This window comes from Ranitomeya imitator, chromosome 7, assembly GCF_032444005.1.
Source record: "Ranitomeya imitator isolate aRanImi1 chromosome 7, aRanImi1.pri, whole genome shotgun sequence".
In the NCBI taxonomy this organism is placed as follows: Eukaryota; Metazoa; Chordata; class Amphibia; order Anura; family Dendrobatidae; genus Ranitomeya; species Ranitomeya imitator.
In genome coordinates this window covers 20,660,317-20,686,211 of record NC_091288.1, presented here as the reverse complement: position 1 = coordinate 20,686,211, position 25,895 = coordinate 20,660,317, and the positions used below count along the sequence as shown (strand labels likewise).

Below are 25,895 nucleotides of genomic sequence, written 5' to 3'. Positions count from 1 at the left end.
TAGAAGTGCTGGAACATAATCCTGCCCACCACCCATCTGATATTAATGAATTATCCTATAATCAGGTCATCAGTATTAAAATCTAGGAAAATAACCATGACATTAACCCCTCTGTGACCTTAGACGTACTATCCCGTCGAGGTGCCCTGGGCTTATCTGACCCTGGACGGGATAGTACGTCATAGCCGATCGGCCGCGCTCACGGGGGGAGCGCGGCCGATCGCGGCCGGGTGTCAGCTGCTTATCGCAGCTGACATCTGGCACTATGTGCCAGGAGCGGTCACGGACCGCCCCCGGCACATTAACCCCTGGCACACCGCGATCAAAGATGATCGCGATGTGCCGGCGGTGCAGGGAAGCACCGCGCAGGGAGGGGGCTCCCTGCGGGCTTCCCTGAGACCCCCGGAGCAACGCGATGTGATCGCGTTGCTGCGAGGGTCTCACCTCCCTCCCTGCTCCCTCCAGCCCTGGATCCAAGATGGCCGCGGATCCGGGTCCTGCAGGGAGGGAGGTGGCTTCACAGAGCCTGCTCAGAGCAGGCACTGTGAAGGCTGCAGCGCTGCATGTCAGATCAGTGATCTGACAGAGTGCTGTGCAAACTGTCAGATCACTGATCTGTGATGTCCCCCCCTGGGACAAAGTAAAAAAGTTAAAAAAAAAATTTCCAAATGTGTAAAAAAAATTAAAAAAAATATTCCAAAATAATGAAAAAAAAAAAAATATTATTCCCATAAATACATTTCTTCATCTAAATAAAAAAAAAACCCAATAAAAGTACACATATTTAGTATCGCCGCGTCCGTAACGACCCAACCTATAAAACTGTCCCACTAGTTAACCCCTTCAGTAAACACCGTAAGAAAAAAAAAAAAAAACGAGGCAAAAAACAACGCTTTATTATCATACCGCCGAACAAAAAGTGGAATAACACGCGATCAAAAGGACAGATATAAATAACCATGGTACCGCTGAAAGCGTCATATTGTCCCACAAAAATAGAGCCGCCATACAGCATCATCAGCAAAAAAATAAAAAAGTTATAGTCCTGAGAATAAAGCGATGCAAAAATAATTATTTTTTCTGTAAAATAGTTTTTATCGTATAAAAGCGCCAAACCATAAAAAAATGATATAAATGAGGTGTCGCTGTAATTGAACTGACCCGAAGAATAAAACTGATTTATCAATTTTACCAAATGCGGAACGGTATAAACGCCTCCCCCAATAGAAATTCATGAATAGCTGGTTTTGGTCATTCTTCCTCACAAAAATCGGAATAAAAAGCGATCAAAAAATGTCACGTGCCCAAAAATGTTTTCAATAAAAACGTCAACTCGTCTCGCAAAGAACAAGACCTCACATGACTCTGTGGACCAAAATATGGAAAAATTATAGCTCTCAAAATGTGGTATTGCAAAAAATATTTTTTGCAATAAAAAGGGTCTTTCAGTGTGTGACGGCTGCCAATCATAAAAATCCGCTAAAAAACTCGCTATAAAAGTAAATCAAACCCCCCTTCATCACCCCCTTAGTTAGGGAAAAATAAAAAAAAATGTATTTATTTCCATTTTCCCATTAGGGCTAGGGCTAGGGTTAGGGCTAGGGTTAGGGCTAGGGCTAGGGTTAGGGCTAGGGTTAGGGCTAGGGTTAGGGCTAGGGCTAGGGTTAGGGTTAGGGATAGGACTAGGGCTAGGGTTAGGGCTAGGGTTAGGGCTAGGGTTAGGGTTAGGGTTAGGGCTAGGGTTAGGGCTAGGGTTAGGGCTAGGGTTAGGGTTAGGGTTAGGGCTAGGGTTAGGGCTAGGGTTAGGGCTAGGGTTAGGGTTAGGGTTGGGGCTACAGTTAGGGTTGGGGCTAAAGTTAGGGTTAGGGTTTAGATTACATTTACAGTTGGGAATAGGGTTGGGATTAGGGTTAGGGGTGTGTCAGGGTTAGAGGTGTGGTTAGGGTTACCGTTGGAATTAGGGTTAGGGGTGTGTTTAGATTAGGGTTTCAGTTATAATTGGGGGGTTTCCACTGTTTCGGCACATCAGGGGCTCTCCAAACACGACATGGCGTCCGATCTCAATTCCAGCCAATTCTGCGTTGAAAAAGTAAAACAGTGCTCCTTCCCTTCCGAGCTCTCCTGTGTGCCCAAACAGGGGTTTACCCCAACATATGGGGTATCAGCGTACTCAGGACAAATGACAACAACTTTTGTGGACCAATTTCTCCTGTTACCCTTGGGAAAATACAAAACTGGGGGCTAAAAAATAATTTTTGTGGGAAAACAAAAAGATTTTTTATTTTCACGGCTCTGCGTTATAAACTGTAGTGAAACACTTGGGGGTTCAAAGTTCTCACAACACATCTAGATAAGTTCATTGAGGGGTCTAGTTTCCAATATGGGGTCACTTGTGGGGGGTTTCTACTGTTTAGGTACATTAGGGGCTCTGCAAACGCAATGTGACGCCTGCAGACCAATCCATCTAAGTCTGCATTCCAAATGATGCTCCTTCCCTTCCGAGCCCTCCCATGCGCCCAAACGGTGGTTCCCCCCCACATATCGGGTATCAGCGTACTCAGGACAAATTGGACAACAACATTTAGGGTCCAATTTCTCCTGCTAACCTTGGAAAAATACAAAACTGGGGGCTAAAATATAATTTTTGTGGAAAAAAAAATATTTTTTATTTGCATGGCTCTGCGTTATAAACTGTAGTGAAATACTTGGGGGTTCAAAGCTCTCACAACACATCAAGATGAGTTCCTTAGGGGGTCTACTTTCCAAAATGGTGTCACTTGTGGGGGGTTTCTACTGTTTAGGTACATTAGGGGCTCTGCAAACGCAATGTGACGCCTGCAGACCATTCCATCTAAGTCTGCATTCTGTTGTGAATTCTGTGGCTGAGTTCACTTCTGTGGTCACAAGTGGTATTGCAGTCTCTGGGCTTCCTCCCTCAGGTGTTTTGGTGAGCTCGTTGGCTGCCTTGCTATTTAGCTCCACCTGAGTCTGTCTTCCTTGCTCCTTGTCAATGTTCCAGTGTTGGATCTGAGCTACTGCATCTTTCCTTGGGCCTGCTGCTCTGCTAGATAAGTGCTTCTAGTTTGTTTTCTGTTTTTTCTGTCCAGCTTGCTATTAACTTTTGCTGGAAGCTCTGAGAAGCAAAGGGGTGCACCGCCGTGCTGTTAGTTCGGCACGGTGGGTCTTTTTGCCCCTTTGCGTGGTTTTCGTTTTAGGGTTTTTTGTAGACTGCATAGTTCTCTTTGCTATCCTCGCTCTGTCTAGAATATCGGGCCTCACTTTGCTGAATCTATTTCATTCCTACGTTTGTCTTTTCATCTTGCTAACAGTCATTATATGTGGGGGGCTGCCTATTCCTTTGGGGTATTTCTCTGAGGTAAGTCAGGCTTGTATTTCTATCTTCAGGCTAGTCAGCTCCTCAGGCAGTGCCGAGTTGCATAGGTAGTGATAGGCGCAATCCACTGCTGCTTATAGTTGTGTGAGGATAGATCAGGTACTGCAGTCTACAGAGATTCCACGTCTCAGAGCTCGTCCTATTGTTTTTGGTTATTGCCAGATCTCTGTATGTGCGCTGATTACTGCACGCTGTGTTGCCTAATTGCCAGCCATAACAGTACAAGGAGCCACACCAATGATTCCCAATAGAGGGAAAAAAGAAATCCTGACAGCATTTTTTTTTCTTAGCTCTGTCTTCAGTCTTTTTTTTCCCCTAGACATTAGAGTGCTTCAGGACACAGCTGTGGACATGGATATTCAGGCTCTCTGCTCCTCAATGGATAATCTTGTTGTAAATGTACAAAAGATTCAAGATACTATTGATCAGAAATCGATGCTAGAACCAAGAATTCCGATTCCTGATTTGTTTTTTGGTGACAGAACTAAGTTCCTGAGCTTCAGAAATAATTGTAAGCTATTTTTGGCCTTGAAACCTCATTCTTCTGGTAATCCTATTCAACAGGTTTTGATTATTATTTCTTTTTTGCGAGGCGACCCACAGGACTGGGCGTTTTCTCTTCCACCAGGAGATTCTGCATTGAGTAATGTTGATGCATTTTTTCAGGCGCTGGGATTGCTTTACGATGAGCCTAATTCAGTGGATCAGGCTGAGAAAAATCTGCTGGCTTTATGCCAGGGTCAGGATGATGTAGAAGTATATTGTCAGAAATTTAGGAAGTGGTCAGTACTCACTCTGTGGAATGAATCTGCACTAGCGGCTTTGTTCAGAAAGGGTCTCTCTGAAGCTCTTAAGGATGTAATGGTGGGATTCCCTATGCCTGCTGGTTTGAATGAGTCTATGTCCTTGGCCATTCAGATCGGTCGTTGCTTGCGCGAGCGTAAATCTGTGCACCATCTGGCGGTATTGTCTGAGAGTAAACCTGAGCCTATGCAGTGCGACAGGACTATGACTAAAGTAGAACGGCAAGAACACAGACGTCTGAACAGACTGTGTTTCTATTGTGGTGATTCTACTCATGCTATTTCTAATTGTCCTAAACGCACTAGGCGGTTCGATAGCTCTGCCGTTATTGGTACTGTACAGTCCAAATTCCTTTTGTCCATTACCTTAATGTGCTCTTTGTCATCGTATTCTGTCATGGCGTTTGTGGATTCAGGCGCTGCCCTGAATCTGATGGATTTGGATTATGCTAAACGCTGTGGATTTTTCTTGGAGCCTTTGCGGTGTCCTATTCCGTTGAGAGGAATTGATGCTATACCTTTGGCCAAGAATAAGCCTCAGTACTGGGCCCAGCTGACCATGTGCATGGCTCCTGCACATCAGGAAGTTATTCGCTTTCTGGTACTGCATAATTTGCATGATGTGGTCGTGTTGGGGTTGCCATGGCTACAAACCCATAATCCAGTATTGGATTGGAACTCTATGTCGGTAACCAGCTGGGGTTGTCAGGGAGTACATGGTGATGTTCCATTTTTGTCTATTTCGTCATCCATTCCTTCTGACATCCCAGAGTTCTTGTCGGACTTTCAGGATGTATTTGAAGAGTCCAAGTCTGATGCCCTACCTCCGCATAGGAATTGTGATTGTGCTATCGATTTGATTCCTGGTAGTAAATTCCCTAAGGGTCGTTTATTTAATTTGTCCGTACCTGAACACACCGCTATGCGCAGTTATGTGAAGGAGTCCCTGGAGAAGGGACATATTCGCCCATCGTCGTCACCATTGGGAGCAGGGTTCTTTTTTGTAGCCAAGAAGGATGGTTCGCTGAGACCGTGTATTGATTACCGCCTTCTTAATAAGATCACTGTTAAGTTTCAGTATCCCTTGCCATTGATTTCTGACTTGTTTGCTCGGATTAAGGGGGCTAGTTGGTTTACTAAGATTGATCTTCGTGGTGCGTATAATCTGGTGAGAATCAGGCAGGGAGATGAATGGAAAACGGCATTTAATACGCCCGAGGGTCATTTTGAGTATCTGGTGATGCCGTTCGGACTTGCCAATGCTCCATCTGTTTTTCAGTCTTTTATGCATGACATTTTCCGTGAGTATCTGGATAAATTCTTGATTGTTTACTTGGATGACATTTTGATCTTCTCAGATGATTGGGAGTCTCATGTGAAGCAAGTCAGAATGGTTTTCCAGGTACTGCGTGCTAATTCCTTGTTCGTGAAGGGATCAAAGTGTCTCTTCGGTGTGCAGAAAGTTTCATTTTTGGGGTTCATCTTTTCCCCTTCTACTATCGAGATGGATCCGGTTAAGGTTCAGGCCATCCAGGATTGGACTCAGCCGACATCTCTAAAAAGTCTGCAGAAATTCCTGGGCTTTGCTAATTTTTATCGTCGCTTCATCTGTAATTTTTCTAGCATTGCCAGACCATTGACCGATTTGACTAAGAAGGGTGCTGATTTGGTTAATTGGTCTTCTGCTGCCGTGGAAGCTTTTCAGGAGTTGAAGCGTCGTTTTTGCTGTGCCCCTGTGTTGTGTCAACCTGATGTTTCTCTTCCGTTCCAGGTCGAGGTTGATGCTTCTGAGATTGGTGCAGGGGCGGTTTTGTCACAGAGAGGTTCTGGTTGCTCAGTGTTCAAACCATGTGCTTTCTTTTCCAGGAAATTTTCTGCTGCTGAGCGTAATTATGATGTGGGCAACCGAGAGTTGCTGGCCATGAAGTGGGCATTCGAGGAGTGGCGTCATTGGCTTGAGGGTGCTAAGCATCGCGTGGTGGTTTTGACTGATCATAAGAACCTTACTTATCTTGAGTCTGCCAAGCGCTTGAATCCTAGACAGGCCCGTTGGTCGTTATTTTTTGCTCGTTTTGATTTTGTGATTTCATACCTTCCGGGCTCTAAAAATGTGAAGGCGGATGCTCTGTCTAGGAGTTTTGTGCCCGACTCTCCGGGGTTATCTGAGCCGGCGAGTATCCTCAAGGAAGGAGTCATTGTGTCTGCCATCTCCCCTGATTTGCGGAGAGTGTTGCAGAAATTTCAGGCTAATAAACCTGATCGTTGTCCGGCCGAGAAACTGTTCGTCCCTGATAGGTGGACTAGTAAGGTTATCTCTGAACTTCATTGTTCGGTGCTGGCCGGTCATCCAGGAATCTTTGGTACCAGGGAGTTGGTTGCTAGATCCTTCTGGTGGCCATCTCTGTCACGGGTGTGCGTGCTTTTGTGCAGTCCTGTGGAATTTGTGCTAGGGCTAAGCCCTGCTGTTCACGTGCCAGTGGGTTGCTTTTGCCCTTGCCGGTCCCGAAGAGGCCTTGGACACATATTTCAATGGATTTCATTTCTGACCTTCCCGTTTCTCAAAAAATGTCGGTCATTTGGGTGGTCTGTGATCGCTTTTATAAAATGGTCCATCTGGTGCCCTTGGTTAAATTGCCTTCCTCCTCTGATTTGGTGCCTTTGTTCTTCCAGCATGTGGTTCGTTTACATGGCATTCCTGAGAATATTGTTTCTGACAGAGGTTCCCAGTTTGTCTCGAGGTTCTGGCGAGCCTTTTGTGGTAGGATGGGCATTGACCTATCTTTCTCCTCGGCCTTCCATCCTCAGACTAATGGCCAGACCGAACAAACCGATCAGACCTTGGAAACATATCTGAGATGTTTTGTTTCCGCTGACCAGGATGATTGGGTGTCATTTTTGCCGTTGGCTGAGTTCGCCCTTAATAATCGGGCCAGCTCGGCTACCTTGGTCTCTCCATTTTTCTGCAATTCTGGGTTCCATCCTCGTTTCTCTTCAGGACAGGTTGAGTCTTCGGACTGTCCTGGTGTGGATTCTGTGGTGGACAGGTTGCAGCAGATCTGGACTCAGGTAGTGGACAATTTGACCTTGTCCCAGGAGAAGGCTCAGCTTTTCGCTAATCGCAGACGCCGTGTGGGACCCCGACTTCGTGTTGGGGATCTGGTTTGGTTGTCTTCTCGTCGTATTCCTATGAAGGTTTCCTCTCCTAAATTTAAACCTCATTTTATTGGTCCGTATAGGATTTCTGAGATTCTCAATCCGGTGTCTTTTCGTCTGACCCTCCCAGACTCCTTTTCCATACATAATGTATTCCATAGGTCGTTGTTGAGGAGATACGTGGCACCTATGGTTCCATCTGTGGAGCCTCCTGCCCCTGTTTTGGTGGAGGGGGAATTGGAGTATATTGTGGAGAAGATTTTGGATTCTCGTGTCTCTAGACGGAAACTCCAGTATCTGGTCAAATGGAAGGGTTATGCTCAGGAAGATAATTCCTGGGTTTTTGCCTCTGATGTCCATGCCCCAGATCTTGTTCGTGCCTTTCATGTGGCTCATCCTGGTCGGCCTGGGGGTTCTGGTGAGGGTTCGGTGACCCCTCCTCAAGGGGGGGGTACTGTTGTGAATTCTGTGGCTGAGTTCACTTCTGTGGTCACAAGTTTTATTGCAGTCTCTGGGCTTCCTCCCTCAGGTGTTTTGGTGAGCTCGTTGGCTGCCTTGCTATTTAGCTCCACCTGAGTCTGTCTTCCTTGCTCCTTGTCAATGTTCCAGTGTTGGATCTGAGCTACTGCATCTTTCCTTGGGCCTGCTGCTCTGCTAGATAAGTGCTTCTAGTTTGTTTTCTGTTTTTTCTGTCCAGCTTGCTATTAACTTTTGCTGGAAGCTCTGAGAAGCAAAGGGGTGCACCGCCGTGCTGTTAGTTCGGCACGGTGGGTCTTTTTGCCCCTTTGCGTGGTTTTCGTTTTAGGGTTTTTTGTAGACTGCATAGTTCTCTTTGCTATCCTCGCTCTGTCTAGAATATCGGGCCTCACTTTGCTGAATCTATTTCATTCCTACGTTTGTCTTTTCATCTTGCTAACAGTCATTATATGTGGGGGGCTGCCTATTCCTTTGGGGTATTTCTCTGAGGTAAGTCATGCTTGTATTTCTATCTTCAGGCTAGTCAGCTCCTCAGGCAGTGCCGAGTTGCATAGGTAGTGATAGGCGCAATCCACTGCTGCTTATAGTTGTGTGAGGATAGATCAGGTACTGCAGTCTACAGAGATTCCACGTCTCAGAGCTCGTCCTATTGTTTTTGGTTATTGCCAGATCTCTGTATGTGCGCTGATTACTGCACGCTGTGTTGCCTGATTGCCAGCCATAACAGCATTCCAAATGGCGCTCCTTCCCTTCCGAGCCCTCCCATGCGCCCAAACGGTGGTTCCCCCCCACATATGGGGTATCAGCGTACTCAGGACAAATTGGACAACAACTTTTGGGGTCCAATTTCTCCTGTTACCCTAGGGAAAATACAAAACTGGGGGCTAAAAAATAATTTTTGTGGGAAAAAAATTTTGTTTTATTTTTATGGCTCTGCATTATAAACTTCTGTGAAGCCCTTGGTGGGTCAAAGTGCTCACCACACATCCAGATAAGTTCCTTAGGGGGTCTACTTTCCAAAATGGTGTCACTTGTGGGGGGTTTCAATGTTTAGGCACATCAGTGGCTCTCCAAACGCAACATGGCGTCCCATCTCAATTCCTGTCAATTTTGCATTGAAAAGTCAAACGGCGCTCCTTCCCTTCCGAGCTCTCCCATGCGCCCAAACAGTGGTTTACTGCCACATATGGGGTATCAGCGTACTCAGGACAAATTGGACAACAACTTTTGAGGTCCAATTTCTTCTCTTACCCTTGAAAAAATAAAAAATTGGGGGCAAAAATATAATTTTTGTGAAAAAATATGATTTTTTATTTTTACGGTTCTGCATTATAAACTTCTGTGAAGCACTTGGTGGGTCAAAGTGCTCACCACACATCCAGATAAGTTCCTTAGGGGGTCTACTTTCCAAAATGGTGTCACTTGTGGGGGGTTTCAATGTTTAGGCACATCAGTGGCTCTCCAAACGCAACATGGCGTCCCATCTCAATTCCTGTCAATTTTGCATTGAAAAGTCAAATAGCGCTCCTTCCCTTCCGAGCTCTCCCATGCGCCCAAACAGTGGTTTACTGCCACATATGGGGTATCAGCGTACTCAGGACAAATTGGACAACAACTTTTTGGGTCCAATTTCTCCTGTTACCCTTGGTAAAATAAAACAAATTGGAGCTGAAGTAAATTTTTTGTGTAAAAAAGTTAAATGTTCATTTTTATTTAAACATTCCAAAAATTCCTATTAAACACCTGAAGGGTTAATAAACTTCTTGAATGTGGTTTTGAGTACCTTGAGGGGTGCAGTTTTTAGAATGGTGTCACACTTGGGCATTTTCTATCATATAGACCCCTCAAAATGACTTCAAATGAGACGTGGTCCCTAAAAAAAAATGGTGTTGTAAAAATGAGAAATTGCTGGTCAACTTTTAACCCTTATAACTCCCTAACAAAAAAAAAAATTGGTTCCAAAATTATGCTGATGTAAAGGAGACATGTGGGAAATGTTACTTATTAAGTATTTTGTGTGACATATATCTGTGATTTAATTGCATAAAAATTCAAAGTTTGAAAATTGCGAAATTTTCAAAATTTTTGCCAAATTTCCGTTTTTTTCACAAATAAACGCAGGTACTATCAAAGAAATTTTACCACTATCATGAAGTACAATATGTCATGAGAAAACAATGTCAGAATCACCAGGATCCGTTGAAGCGTTTCGGAGTTATAACCTCATAAAGGGACAGTGGTCAGAATTGTAAAAATTGGCCTGGTCATTGACGTGCAAACCACCCTTGGGGGTAAAGGGGTTAATATAACATACAAAATATGAAGATCAGCATTGGATCTTCACTCATAATTGCATATTTGCTACATAGCAATGATACAATTTCCTGTCTGACAAATGTGTTCATTTCCTTAAACAGCGATAAACATGCAAAAGTTTCTTGTAATATTTTGTTTTTTTTCAGAGATGAAAAAATTCCTGATCTATGCAAGAAGGTCAGAGATACGAGGAGTGGACATCGACAACCCATATTTCAACTTCATTACAGCTTTTACTGTCCCGGATATTGATGACGTCACCGTGGTTGACTTTGATGCCGTAGAGGAGAGAATATATTGGACTGATGTAAAAACCCAGACAATCAAGCGTGCTTTCATAAATGGAACGGGACTGGAGAATGTGATTTCAGGAGGTATTTCGACAGTTTTCATGTTGGTTTTTTTTGTTTTGTTTTGTTTTTTAAAGGAGCTGAACCCGCACCATACCTGGAAGAATCTGGCTGTATTACACAGCTGACATCTGTATATGAAATAGCTGGAAGCTAAGCTCCCTCTAATTATTGCTATTGAACTTTGCAACACTGCTGTTTTATACTGATAGTGGCATTTAAATGGTGCCATTGCCAATGCGCACCAGCTCCCATCACCCCTCCCCACACCACATGATTGCCGGGGGTGCCCGCCAGTTATCATGGCAGCCGGGGGTATGCTGAAGTCCCAATGGCTGCCATCTTAGTGCTCCTATGAAGACTAGTCTTCATAGGAGTACGTTATTTTGACTATACACTGCCACATGAAAGTATTGCAAGCAATAAAACTAGAAAAATAAGCAAAAAAAATCGAAAAAAGGTTTTAAAAGTATAAAATAAAAAAGATGCAAATTCAAATAACTTACCTTTCCATCTGTAAAAATAAAGAAAAAGAAAAAATCGGCATGAAAGTCCTATCTACAAAATAGAAAATTAGTTAACGGTTATGGTAAATGTCATGCAGAAATATTCAGAATCAAAGGTTTTTGGTCACAGCAGCTACAGGAAGAAATGCAATCAAGTGATCAAAATATCAAATGTACCCCAAACTTGTGCAAATGCAAAAAATAACGCCCTCATTTGAAAGACAAAAAAGTTAAATTTATTATAATACGATGACGCAATCTAATATTTGTAACTTTTTTTCTTCTTTGTACAAATCTTCAAATTTTTTCACGACTTAAATGAAAAGGATCTTCAAATCCGAGTTTGATGTTGAAGTAATTATACTGACTTGTAAATTCATGTTTCCTGGTAATTTTTTGTCACACAATGTACACCCTTAAAACAAAATCCACGAGAATTTTTTTAAAATTTTTTTCACATTTTTTCACTTTCGTTGCACTCAGAAATTTATTCCATTATCCAGTACATTAAATGGTAAAATGAATGGTATCATTCAAAATAACAATTCGTCCACCACAAATCAAGCCCTTATATGAATATATTGATGGAAAAATAACTTTGAAAAGGAGGGGGGAAAACGAATGTGCAAAAATTAAAAAAAATTGTCTGTGGCAGGGGTAAATGAGAAGTGAGGAAAAGGGGAGTGTATCCAGCTCATGTGATCATCTAACAGTTCGGAGCAGAAACGGCGTGTATGCCTTGACACAGAAAGTCCAATGAAGAGAAAGGAAGTCCAACTTCACGAACATGCAAAAATGTTTATTGGTGGATAGTTACAAAGAGTGGTGCAAAAAGTAAAAATATCATAATAGAGACATGGTTAAACATCTCAGGTGCATAACACCCTTAATCATGAGTCATCATGAATAAGAATGTTACGCACATGGAACACATAAATGTTTTATGCATCTTTTTGCGCTATGTTTTGTACTTATCCACCAACAAATATTTTGGCATGTTCGAGATGCTGGACTTCCGTTAGCTTCATTCAAAATGAGATGAATTGATGTGATTTTGATAAGAGATGTTCAACATTACTTAACATGCACGATATGATGATGTCTTTAAAACCCTACGGAATTATAAGAAATATAAGAGAGTGAGAAAGATAAATAAACATAAAAAAGTACAAAGTAACATGTTATCTAATTTAGCCTGTAATATCCCCTGTGTTTTCTAGCAGAGTTTTCACCATTACGATTATATTCCAATGTATGACATTGGATAACGATATTCATAATTATAAAATATACCATGTTCAACATTCACTCAGAAATGGCCTCCGGTAATGTTTCTTGTGTCTTTTCTATGGTTATTCCAAACTCGGCTATTAAAGACGACTCATGTCTCCATCCCCATGCGGTCGTTAGACATCCGCTGTGCGAACATGAAATTTTGACAGGACAATTTCTAAGCAATACCCAAAGTGCTCAAATTGGCTGCCTTCATTTGCATGGCCGGAGTCTGTAGGACAAAGCGTTATTTTTCTCTACATGTATTCCAGTGAATTATTATTGACCGTAAGTGTAAGTTAATGATAATTATTGCTGGAGGATTTCAGCTTCCTCGGCAGTAAGACATTAATGATTATTGATGTCCTTCCAAAGAGCCAATAGGGGATAAGATTAGCGTCTCGTAGATTCTTTTGGTTACAATAAAGTGATAATTGAATTTTATGTAAGCTGCACGGGAACATCATCACTTAGCCAGGGTTATAATTCCCTCTTTATGTTCATGTCTGTCTTACAGATCTCCACAGTATCAGAGGACTGGCCGTGGACTGGGTGTCTCGTAACTTGTACTGGATTAGTTCAGAGTTTGATGAAACTCAAATTAACGTGGCCAGATTGGACGGTTCATTGAAAACATCAGTCATACATGGAATTGATAAAGCTCAGAGTTTAGCAGTTCATCCAATCAAGGGGTAAAGTATTAATAGCTTAACTCTTCTTTAAAGAGATATTGCTGAAAATAATGTTTTGCCAAACACAATAAATGCATCTGAATAACATTAAAGGAGTTGTCATTCACAGGGTACAGGGATGTCCATCCTTGTCTTTCCTCTTGGTTTAGCGTATTAGAGATTTGAGATGATCAGCTTATAAAAAAAAGATTTTGTGATTCTCTGTCAGGAGATGTGTATATTATGTGATTCTGCTAAATGAACAAAATCATTATCAGGACACTGGTTCAGTGGCCACATTTGTAGCCAGTGATCACTACTAGAATTCTGCAACCCTCCTACTACCTGCGTAATTCCCACAGCTTCTTCTAATAAGTAGGCCCTGCAAAATATTCTTGTTTGGGGTGCAACACACCCATGATGTCAAAGAGTTTAATATTCAAAATAGGCGCTGATGAAGCCACTGGTAGTAGGAGGTTCACCTTGCCCTGCTCCATTGGCAGGGACTAATAACGTGGTAACAGGATCAGGGTTTTTCTAATTGTTTTTCTCAAATTTAAAAGAATCAAATAATATAAACTTCTCCTTACAGAGTATCACAAAATTAATTTTGTCTGGTCCAGTCTGGTCCCCAGTGAATGTGATGGTGATTGCAACCTGTGAAGGGTTTTCCTAGTGTGTTGTTACAATGTATTACATTTATTAGGTCTTTGCCAAATACAAGATATGGTTAAGGGTGGACACATCTGTGTTCTCCCATTTAGACACCCTAATAATTAGAGGGAAAAACAGATATAAAAGCTTCTCTTGTTAAACATGACCAATACATGGAGCTAGCAATGAACAATTTACAGGAATTAAAGGATATGCTCTTAATGTCTCTTTGGGGCAAATAACACAAGACACCTTCACATGTCTTGAGGAGTCCAAGCACCAATGAGTACAAGCTGTCCTGGTGGCAAGAGAGGAACCTACTCAAAGTTAGGTAGTTTGTTCTATCATTATGTCTGATATGTATGTGCCGTTAAAGAGGTGTTCAACTTTTAAACGTCAGTCATGAAAGATTCACTCCCTATGTGTTAACTCTATCTGTAGGTGAGAATAAACTGGAGACTTGGTTGCTCACCCTTGTAGTTATATTTGTCACAATCTCATGGAAAAGTGGACTAGATTTAAGAGTAGGACTGCAGCTCCAGACGCTGAACTCAAACACAATGGGTGGAGGACATGTGTAGTGAAGGGAAGGAGATAGGCGGTGGGTCCTGGACGCTGCCACTACCAAACGTAATTCCAGGCAATGAGGATTAAAAAAACCTGTTTATTCTTGTAGCGCATTTCGAAGTAGAATTTACTCTTTCTTCAAGCATCGAGAAGAAAATAGATTAAATTCTACACTGAAGTGCGTTTCAAGAATTAACATATTTTTTTTAATATCCTCATTGCCTAAAATTACTTTCAGCAGCGGAAGCCCTCAGGATCTACCACCCCTTCTCCTTCCTTTCGCCAAAACGCTAACATATAAGCAGCGTCAAAGAGCAGGCACTGGACTGGGTGAGTGTGAGTAAAATCTGATTTTGAGGTTTTCAGACCGCTTTTTTGAAACTGGAGAACCCCTTTAATTCAATATGTGGGTGTTTTCCTTGAGGGTCTCCAATATATCTGGAGAATAGCCTTATTATCATACCTATTTGGCTGTAGACTCACACCCGCGATGGCCACAAAGAGTGGTAGTAGACAGTTGTTTAGAACAGTTGACCATGCATGGTTTATTTGTTTAATCCCTGACAGTTATGGAAAATTTTGAGCAATCCTATATTTATAACGTAAATGTCTCTCCACTGGATTCTTCTATAGATTCTAAAAGAACATCTGTTTGCACCCACTACCGTGACGCATATAGATGACAGATACATGCAGAAGCGATGAAACGCAACTGGAGTTATGTCAATCAATATGCCCAAAGACAGAAAGAATTTATTTCATCCTGTTGAGCTAAAAATACCCTCCTTCTCCCAAATCCAAAAAAACTTCTATTGATATAACTTTTACTCCCAGACACCTAGACTAAAGGTGCAAAAATTAATTATTAGACTAAAAAATTAGACTTCAAAGAGAAGGTGCATCACCAAAATGTATTTCAAGACATTTTTTCGAGCATTTTAACAACTTTGATGATCTGTCATTGAGTCACCAATTAATGAGCTATACCCTTGTTCCGAATGAGAAATCTGGCACATTATATAATTAACGAGGGTTTGTTTGATGTTTTTTTCCCTATAATGATGGATATTTGAAGAATAACTGTCTATTTTTCTTCTTCTATTCCTAACTTATTATTATAACGTGTGTCAAACTTGTACTTGACTCTCGATGAGATCTCTATCCTAGTGTCGGTTTCTGAATAGATCATTATTTGTGATGGTTCTCACATGCTAAGATGCAAATGTTTTGAAGAATTTTTATGAAAGCATCTTTTTATTTTTCAATGTTGAATATGTCCCTGTGCCAATAACATTTCATGATTGCTGTTCCCACATTGAAATCTTTGCTTTGTACTTGGCTCCTGTTCTTTGCATTGGGCCCATCTCTAATAACTACCTAGAAACCATCCACTAATAACAGTGATCTTTGTGATTTCCTGAATAGAAATGAAAATATTTGGCCACTAAGATATTTTCCATTCTTCTAACAAAAACTTCAACTTAATTTATATTATTACGGCTTTAACATCCTCATTGTTAATCCCGTTTTCAGCTCTAATGGATACTTTAACAATTCCACTACTAGTTTTTTCCCCATACATTGTACGAATGCACATTTTTACTTTTCGCTTTCCTCTTATTCTACAATGATTTTTTGACATTTGTCAAAATGTAACCTAATAATATTTTAGTTTCATAACTGACGTTTAACAAATGTTTTAAAGCACATGGAAGTTTTCAATTGTACGGGAATGTATCACAGATTCATTGATACTTCCCATGACTCAACAATATAAAATACTTACGGTAGTTTAGAAGCAAATGGGTTTAACGCAACATTTTAAAGTGCATTTTTTTAAAATAAAATAAATCCTTTCTTTTAGTCTTTTTTGTTTCTAATTTTAAGGACAGTCATTTGTCGAGGGAAAAAAAATCTAAAATAATGCTTTATTCATGAGACATTAAGGCTGTTAAATTGTACCAAGATCTACAACTCCAATTCTAAAAATGTTGGTAAACTGTTAAGGAAACAAGAATGCAATGATTTGGAAATCTCGTAGCCATATTTTATTCCCAACAGAATATAGAACACAGATCAGAATATAGAACACAGATCAGAATATAGAACACAGATCAGAAATTGAACATTGGACATTTTTCCATTTCAGTTTTAAAAAAAATTAACTAAGTTAGAAATTGATGAGAGCAGCACATCTCGAAAAACGTTAGCACAGAGTTAACAAAAGGCTGAAAATGTGTTACTATTGAAAAACAGCTGGAGGGTCAATTTTTGTCTAAGTCACACGAATAGAGCATGTTAGAGATGCAGAGTCTCTCAAATGTAAAGATGGGCAAATATCATCAATCTGTGAACAACTGTATCTAAAAATTGAGGAACAATTTCAGGAAAATATTCCTCAATGTAAAATTTCAAAGACTTTGAATATCTACAGTATAAAATATGATCACAAGATTCACAGAATCTGGAGAAATCCATGTGCAAAAGGGACAAGGCCGATGGACAGTATTAGATGTTTGTGTTCTTTGGACCCTCTAGCGGCATTGCGTCACAATTTGGTCATGCATATCACTGAATGGACTCAAGATTACTTCCAGAAATTGTAGGCAAACACAGTTCGCCGTGAGATCCACAAAGGCAAGTTAAAGCTCTATTATCCAAGGTAGAAACCAAGGTAGAAACCAAGAAACCATATAACAACACAACTGAGAAATGCTGCCATTTTCTCTGGGCCAAACATCATTGAAAATGGACTGAGGCAAAAAAAATTAAAACTCTTCTGTCGTCAGATGAATATAAATGAGAATTTTTTATGGAACCACAAGTATGGTGTTTTACAGACTCAAGAGGAGAGGGATCATCCAGCTTGTTATCAGCGAAAAATTCAGAAGCATCTCGGATGGTATGGGGTTGCATTATTGCCTATGACAGGGGCAGGTTACACATTCTTAAAGATGCCATCAATACCGAACATTACATAGAGGTTTCAAAACATATACTCCAGAAAACAATTTGAGAGAAGTATATTTCAGTGAGGTAACAGTAAACCACATACTGCAGCAAATACAACAGCATGGCTTCGAAGAAGAATAGTTGGGTGAAGAACTGGCCACCTGCAGCCCAGACCTTTCACCAATAAAAAAAAAACATTTGGCTCTTTGAGAATTGAAAAATCCAGCAAAGACCACCCAAGACTCTTGAGCAGCAAGTATCCGGCATCAGACAAGAATGGGACAACATTCCTCTCCCAAATTTCAGCATTTTGCCTTATCACTTCAAAGACATTTGCACAATTTGGAAAAGCAGAAGAGATGCTACAGGGTGGTAGATAATTTCTAAGTGAGTTGTTTTTTTTTTCAAATGGAAAAATTTGCAATATTCAACTTCTGATAATTGATCTATATTATGGTGTGAAAAAGTTGGCAGTAAGAGATTTCCATGATTGCATTCTTCTTTTCTTTATATTTTACACAGCTTGTCAACTTTTTTGAAAATTTGTTTGTAATTTTAACATGTCCATTGAGATCTCTCGAGGAAATCTAAGCTGATAAGAAAATGTTTATAACCATTTGGGCAAATATATATTGGTATACAGAGGTTTCCACCCCTACCTTTCAAAGAAATGTCTTAGGGGTTCCTCACAATGTAATTTCAGTAGACTATTATGACTCATGATAGTAATACTACCGACAGTCAAACCCTGCCACAACCATTAGATGGAAGAATAGAGACACATGTAGCATACACATCTCCAGAAAGAATATTGCAAAACATTTTTTCTCCAAGAGGAAACGGAAAGCAGGACACATCTTTACATTAGTTTTCACTTGTTGAGTCCTGATGTCCTGGCCTTATTTATTGCTTCAGTCCACAGCATGACTCCTTGTTGACTGACATGTGATCAAGACCAATCTAATCAATGGCATACATTAAGTAATACTGGACAATGCATAGCAAGTCAGCGTATGTGCAGTGTTGTGTGCAGTGCTGATCAGTGGAAGCAGTTTTGGACTTCCATATTACCTGAATTACTTCTGGCAGGGGTGTAGCTATAGACACTCCATATGATTGGTGGACTGTTTTGATGATTGGTGAACTTACGTTCATGTAAGACATATATTTAAAATATTTTTTCACAAGAGAGAAAGAGAGCCAGAACAGCACCAGTTTATTTGGCCGATTATATCGAAGATACAGTTCGTGTACTCCTTCATTGGTGATAGAATTTGCACTAATGCAACGTGGTGCTTAACATCATGTGACCATAAATATTTCCATGCGTAGTAGAAAAAAGAAGAAAGATGTGGCACTCACCAAGTAGTGTTGCAATCAAAGTCCTTTATTTGCTCATATTTGGCTTGAGGACATTAGGCAGAGACGGCAGGGAAAGGCGAGTGTGCAGGATCGTGAAGGTGGACGACGGCCATTTTGCGCAAACTGCTGCACCCTCGCCTTTACCTGCTGTCTCCGCCTAATGTCCTCAAGCCAAATATGAGCAAATAAAGGACTTTGATTGCAACACTACTTGGTGAGTGTCACATCTTTTTTCGTTTTTCTACTACGCATGGATATATTTAATTTATATTTTGCTAACTTTGATAAAACATTAGGTCTAGTATAATACCGTTCTTGCCTAATAGACACTTTGACATTTCGAATTTGTATATTTGTGTAATGTAACAGATATAATTCTTTTTTTCTTATAAAGGAAGATATTCTGGATGGATGGAAACAGCATAAATATGGCAAATATGGATGGAAGTAACAGCAAGATCCTTTTCCAGAATCAAAGAGAACCTATTGGTAAAAACATTCTCTCAATTAATTATTATTATTATTATTATTATTATTAATATATTATACACTTGCTACTTTACCAGAAAATTTAATTTAACTTCTAAAAGACATGGTCGACAATTGTGAAATCTGGACTGTACATAGTTTGGTTAATGGAAAGTGAGAATGCAATGAACATCAGCGACTGTGACAAGAAGCATCCAGTCTTGATGAGTATCTTTCTGATCCCCCATCGGCTGAGCCAATGAGCATTGCTGTGCAGGATTTGAATCCCCCGCCAAGCCGCGCAGCACTACTCATTGGCTGAGCACCCCTGGCCTCAGCCAATGAGCAGCGAGGGATTCAAATCCCCTGCCAAAGCCATGCGGCTCCGCTCATTGGCTGAGCCGCCCACTGGCTGAGGCTTGGTAGGGGATTCAAATCCCCAACCCCACCAGTTGAGCTAATGAGCGGTGCCACGCAGGATTCAAATCCCTCGCCAAAGCTGCGTGGCACCGCTCATTGGCTTAGCTGCCTCTGGCAATACAGCTTTGGCAGGGATTCAAATCCCGCGCAGCACCGCTCATTGGCTCCGTTGGCAGGGCAGGGGATTTGAATTCCACGCCACTCATTATCTTAGTGCCAGGGGAATGTTCATTTCAGTGCACTCCTGATGCAATAGCATCGGACCTATTTCTAGTACAGCATAAATCATGATCTTCTTTGAGCGCTGGCCACATGCCGGCATTCGCCGAAGAACCATGATGACAGGCATGTCAGTGATTGACAACGTGAATCAACTGGTTAACAGTTGCAGTTATATCTTGGATCCACCCGCGGCAGTTAGAAGCACTTTGTGGCTGATTAAATCAGCTGACCATGGGGCGGTGCTCATAGCAATCTGGCAATGTGAACCACAGAGGTCTGCTGCAGACCTCTGGTTGTCATGCCGACCCATCGGTGACCCACGATCATTTAATCGGGTCACCGATGGGTGGGAATAGCTTTGCGCTTCCGGTAAGTGTGAGTTAAATGCTGCAGTCAGAGATTGACAGCATCATTTAACTAGTTAACAGCCGAAGGTGGATCACAATTCCACCCGCAGCTGTTTCAGGCACATGTCAGCTATATAGATCAGCTGTTATGTGCCAGGAAAGGTTCGGGTTCAGCACTAGAGCCTAACAGGCAGAATCCGACATTGCCATACTGTTACGCCCAACGTTAGAAAGGGGTAAAAGATTGTTAAATGAAAAATGTAATAAAAAAACATTGCTAACATTTAAATAAAATATATATGTAATGCAAAAACCTAATTCAAAGCTTAGTTGATTTGCTGATTGCACATTCTCTTTAAAGTGCTGTCTTTTGGTCAACCTTTTACATACAAATAGGGAAAGGCATACATTTTTTCTCCTTAACTCTGCTATCTCAATACCTGATAATCTTACCAGCGGATGAAAGCAGCAGGCACCAGAAGACATTACACAATTGTGGGAACATACACATGACAGCCCACGTATACTTTCCAACTTTTCACAAGATGTAAGGGCATTGGAGAAAACATCTATAAACGTAGTTTATCATGCAAAACAGAACAAACACAATAAAACAAATAATAAAGCTCAGATTTACAATAATTAACTGTAAACCATATAACCGGTATCTGGCATAAAGCAGATATTATGTACGCGATGGTCTTACAATGTTGTAATCACTATGACCCACATGCTCATTTTCCTCTTCATTTTTGCAGTGAGATGGTTAAGGCTCTATAAATGGTGATTTATGATCGCTCTCTCCCATCTTCCCCAGCAAGAAGCAGACTTTATGATTTGTATTTAGCTGTCCCCTAATAAATAATGATATATCTGCGTCACATGTTTTATGATATTTTGTTGTAAGGACAAAACAGGCTTACAGTATATCATAAACGTGGGACAAATCAACCGAGTGTTAGTGCCAGGGTGGCACTGGGTATTGTAGATCATCAATGGATCTGTCAAATATTTTGCGCTTTACAATAGCCGGCGGGCTCTCCAGTCCTGGCCGTTAACATGAAAATAAACTCATCCATTTTAATCCTTACGTTATGTTTCAATGTGATCGAGATTGAACAAGGTGCAGTTATCTTTTTTTTTTTTTGTAGTATTGTCAAGTATTTTAGCAATTTCTTCAGGTTTTTTTAGAAGAAAATGATGAAAAATATATAAAATTGCTGCAATTTCCTTTCATTTTCGTCCTTTTGAGCACAAATTTCACGACTCTAGATTATGCCTCCGTTATGTCTGCATCTTGTCCCATGTTTGTATCTCTGTAATGTTCTTCTATAGAATTATTGTACTAGCTACCTGAAAATGTGCCTGTTCAGATTTCCTGGTGGGAGATAAAGGTAAAATAAAAAGTAGGGAAAAAAAAAGAAAAAGTTGACTCTACTTGTACGTTTGAGCAATTTTTCACAAAGTTTGTTTTAGGCGCAAAGGAAATCTTATTCATAGTGGATAAATTCAATGCAAATTGGATCAACTGAGAAGGGGTACAAAAATCTTATCCTTCTCCTTAGACCTCTCTGTAACTGTCCCACCACCACCGGTTCGCTGATCGACTTTTCTGTCTTCCTTTCTTCTTTCTCCCACCTTCTTCCATTCACAATGCCCTCTCCATCATGTGGGAAGCAACGCACGTGCACTCCTCCGCATGTGGTCACGTGGGGTTATATATCATTAATTTGTGTCTTTCCCCACCTGATGAAGTGAAACATAATTATCTATAGAAGATAGAAGAAAGAATATAGAAATAGAAGGCAGAAAAGTGGATCAGAAGGTCAGAGTTAGCGGGACAGGTTTGGGAAGTAACGAGTTAAGAAGAGTATAAGATTTTTTAACCTTTTCCCAGCTACTGATGGACACACTTTTCCTGGATTCACCCCCAAAAAATCAGATATTAATAAATCCAAAATTTGTTGGAAAAGTTTAGGCAAATTCTGGCGTTTCTTGGAAAACATACAATTAAAACATAACCAGGGATCAAGTCCCGAGTGAATAGTAAAAAGAAGCTGGTTCCTCACGGGTTTTCACCTCCCCGATCTCCTTGAGTGACAGGTCTATCCCTATACACAAATATAGAGAACTGTACTCAAGAGGAGCAGAGAGGGAACAAGCTATCATGAACATGCTTTCTGCACTACTGGCCTAAACATCATGGACCCTGCCTGTGTTTGGTCAACATGTATCAGCTGTTAGGTTCCCTTTAAAGGGAGCCTGTCACAAGGTCTTTTCTATGTAAATTAAGTCCTTCACCATTAGGGATACTGGAAAGCTGGGAAAAAAGTCCCCAATCCAGTCTGCAGATCTAAAAAAACAGCATTTAATATACTTACAGATGGTGCGGTGCAGTCTGGTCCAATGTTTGTCTCTGGTTTTGATCCGGTGCCTCCTCTCTTCTTGCGATCGCCATCCTCCTTCTCTGCTTCATGTGTATTACACATCCTTCGTCATCCACACAGTGTCCACCATCACGTTCCTGCACAGGCGGACTTCACTCTACACTGCTGAGGGTAAAGCACAGTACTGTAGTGTAGTAAGCATGTGCTGGCTTTACTTTTGGTTCATTGATGCTCTTTGGCCTTTCCTAGTGCATGTGCACTATTGTACTTGGCAGGATAGAGAGTAGTGCGCCTGCGCAGCAGCGCACTGAAGGACGATGTGTGGAGGCTAATGTATGGATGACATACGATGCGACATCCATACGAAGCATTGAAGGATGACAGCATAATGGAAACTATTTTGTTGAATTTGTAGACTCAATGGGGATGTTTTTGCAGCATTACAGTATGCTGTAAAAAAGCCCGTAATGTCGGTGGCAGTACTTTATATGGGAAAAACCTGGTGACAGGTTTCCTTAAACATTTAAATTTTACTACACAATAAAGGCAAAAATAAAACTAAACCCATAAAAAATTAAACCCAAAACAACTATCAGCTTTCTTTTTTCCCCATTTAATTCCATTAATTTTTTTCTTAATTTTTCTGTACAAAAGGATAAATCAAATAGAACCATTAAAAAACACAACTTGTCCCATAAAAAGTAAGTCATCACATATTTAAAAGGTAGCAAAGAAAAAAATTGCTGCATCGCAAAGAAGCAAAGATCGTCCATTTGCAAGTACTGGATTAAAAAATTGCTACTTTCACCAAACTTTTTGAACAGTAGTGAAGATTTTTTACCGATGATGTAATTCCTCGCATTAATTCGAGAACATCCTAGTCTTGTTTGCACACGGCACCATTTTTTTGTATCTGAAATTAATCAAATCCCTACAAGAGACTTTAATGAACAGTCAAAATTACGGTGGTAACAAAATTGACCTGGAAACTGATATTTGCTAATGAGCTGTGTGTGCTGAAATGTCCTGAGATTTGTGCACTTAGAAGCAATGAGGAGCTGGCCAAGTGTGTATATCTGGGCAAACGTCTTGCGTGTATAAACAGGGGGGAGACGGGACCTAGACTGTGCGCACATGTTTTAATATCAGCCTTGCAGCAAAACCTAGACAGTGATGAAAAACTCTAATAAGCTCCATCTCATAATAAATGTGCATTATTTGCCAATTAAATATACCCGGGCTGTTTGTAATATATCTTGGGATACTTTAATTACAGGAGTTATGCATGCTTTAATGCTGCTTAGTGTAAAATGAAGAGTTAAATAATTCAAAAACTATCCCCGTCTAATTGAGGAAAGATGGAAATGGAGATCGTCTAGCAGTAAACATGGACTTGATGCATCGGGGCATTTTCTCATTAATCAATATGACGGACAATTAATTAGAACTCTTTAGATAGTTGCTGATTTTAATAGGAGGAATAAATATTTTGCCATTAAGTGTTCTCAGAATCAGTGGCTTCTCCAGGATACAGGAGCAAATGCCTTTTTTATCTATCGATTACTATGTATCCACAGACATGTTCCGGCGTCGTTTTGTCCCAGTTTTCTTCTAGATCATGAGTCGCTGGAGGCCTATTTTTCCCGTCATTATTTTTAATGGGTATTTTTAATATGTTACTAGAGGTAATATGCAAATTCTAGGAAATAGGATGTAAATATGTTCGGTTTAATTGCAAATTGCATCGTTATCCTGGACTAATGTTATGGTAATTATTTCTTACATAAACATTCATATACACAATGGCCACCTTGGTATAGTTAGAATATGGATGTATTGTATGTAGAGATTATCTCTATCTATCTATCTATCTATCTATCATCAATCTATATATCTATCATCTATCTATCCATCTAAAGACAAAAAAATGGGAAGGAGCACTCCAAGAATTACTTAAAGAGTAAGGTGGACTTTATTGGGTCCACATGGTGTGGAGACGTTTTGGCTCCAAAGAGCTTTTATCAAAAAAAAATTTGTGACACATATCATCTTGACGTTGCCTTAATCCTTGTGAATTCTGGAAGTGCTGAAGAGTGAAGAAGACTGAAAATAGAAGAGAAGGCCGGAGGGGAGAACACCAGTCAGTGCTTAACTATGCATCAAGATAGGTGTAAGTCGAGGTGCGAATAATGTTTTTTTTTATTTCTAAAAATTTTCCTGGCCTTGATAGAATCAAGCAAAATCATTTGTCATTTTGCTCAATTCGAACAAATCAAATCATAAAAGATGTGAGTTCCATCTGTATCTTTCTGTCTCCTATATGGTGATTCCATTGAGAGCATATTATTACACTTCTGATATCAGCATTGACTATGTATGATGTTTGATTGGACTGATGACCAGAAATCCCAGAGATGACGTTACTGAGCTACTTCCCTAATAATTCAGTCGATAAGCTCCGTGCATCTTGTTTTATCTACAATTGAATTGCAACCTAATAAGTTCTGTAATTATGTTTGATGTTACTTTTCCTGAATTTCCAATCTCTGGAATGTTTTCCCAGGGTTATCGATAGACTATGCCGACAACAAGTTATATTGGATCAGCTCCGGTAACAGGACCATAAATAGATGTAGCCTGGATGGAAGTAACTTAGAAGTCATAGTGTCATTGAAGAAGGAACTGACCAAAGCCACAGCATTAACTATTGTTGGTAAGTGGCAGAGAACACGTGATTCTATTGATTGATTACTAATTGATTATGGACTGTGTGACTAATAATAATGGGGGAAACATCCCTTGTATCCATCCCGTTATAATGACTCGTCATGCAAAGCTGTAATGGAACTCCAATTAGACGATTGGGATCTGTACTAATCTATTACAACAGCAGAAAAAAAGGGCACTGGATAACTATCAACAAGCAGCGGGGCAGCAAGAGAGGTGAGCGATGAGTATAAGCTTTATAAATCTTAATTTTTGTTAGGCTCACCAGTTGAGGTAGGATCTCTAAGCCTCAGGTCCTGGAGGGGTACACACATGCCGGGCATTGATGTAGCAAGCAAGAAGGCATGTGGGCAGTGAGGACTTGGCACACCCAGGAATCTCTGGAGCACCATGAATGAAGGGGAGCCCTGCAGGGATGGAAGCAAGTACAAGCACGGTATGCACAGCTGGTGGAGCATACCATTTAAAGGAGTCTAGAGTCTCAATCCCAAGACATAGGTAAATGGGCCTTAAATAAGTCTAGGGAGATGCAGACATTAATCCACTCTGGCAACTTTCAAAGCCTGACACGGAGCACAAGGGAGTGCAGTGGACTCAGGGGAAGGAAGTGGAGGAAGGGGTGTAACCCATTCGTAATGTATGACACAAATCATTTGGGCAAAATCAGCTAAGTCATCAAATTTTTAGCCAAATGATTTGCTATTCACTAGATGTAAAGAGACAGCTACAGATTTAGCAGCTACTGTACTTACTTGATAACTGTGCAGCACCCCAGGGTGCTCAATACTTTCTTTGCAGTAGTGCCTATCTTATTCACTTTGGCGTAATGGCGCAAAGAAGCCATGAT

At 40.7% G+C, this 25,895-nt stretch overlaps 1 protein-coding gene across 1 annotated transcript in view; it reads left to right on the top strand.

Moving 5' to 3' along the window:
* Positions 1-25,895, top strand: part of LRP1B (LDL receptor related protein 1B) — a 1,659,362-nt gene that overhangs the window by 1,124,081 nt on the left and 509,386 nt on the right. The window contains exons 29-32 of the mRNA XM_069732880.1: positions 10,290-10,517; positions 12,789-12,963; positions 18,872-18,966; positions 24,885-25,034. Of these exons, the coding sequence (XP_069588981.1) occupies positions 10,290-10,517; positions 12,789-12,963; positions 18,872-18,966; positions 24,885-25,034 (648 nt within the window). The remainder of the gene's footprint in view (positions 1-10,289; positions 10,518-12,788; positions 12,964-18,871; positions 18,967-24,884; positions 25,035-25,895) is intronic.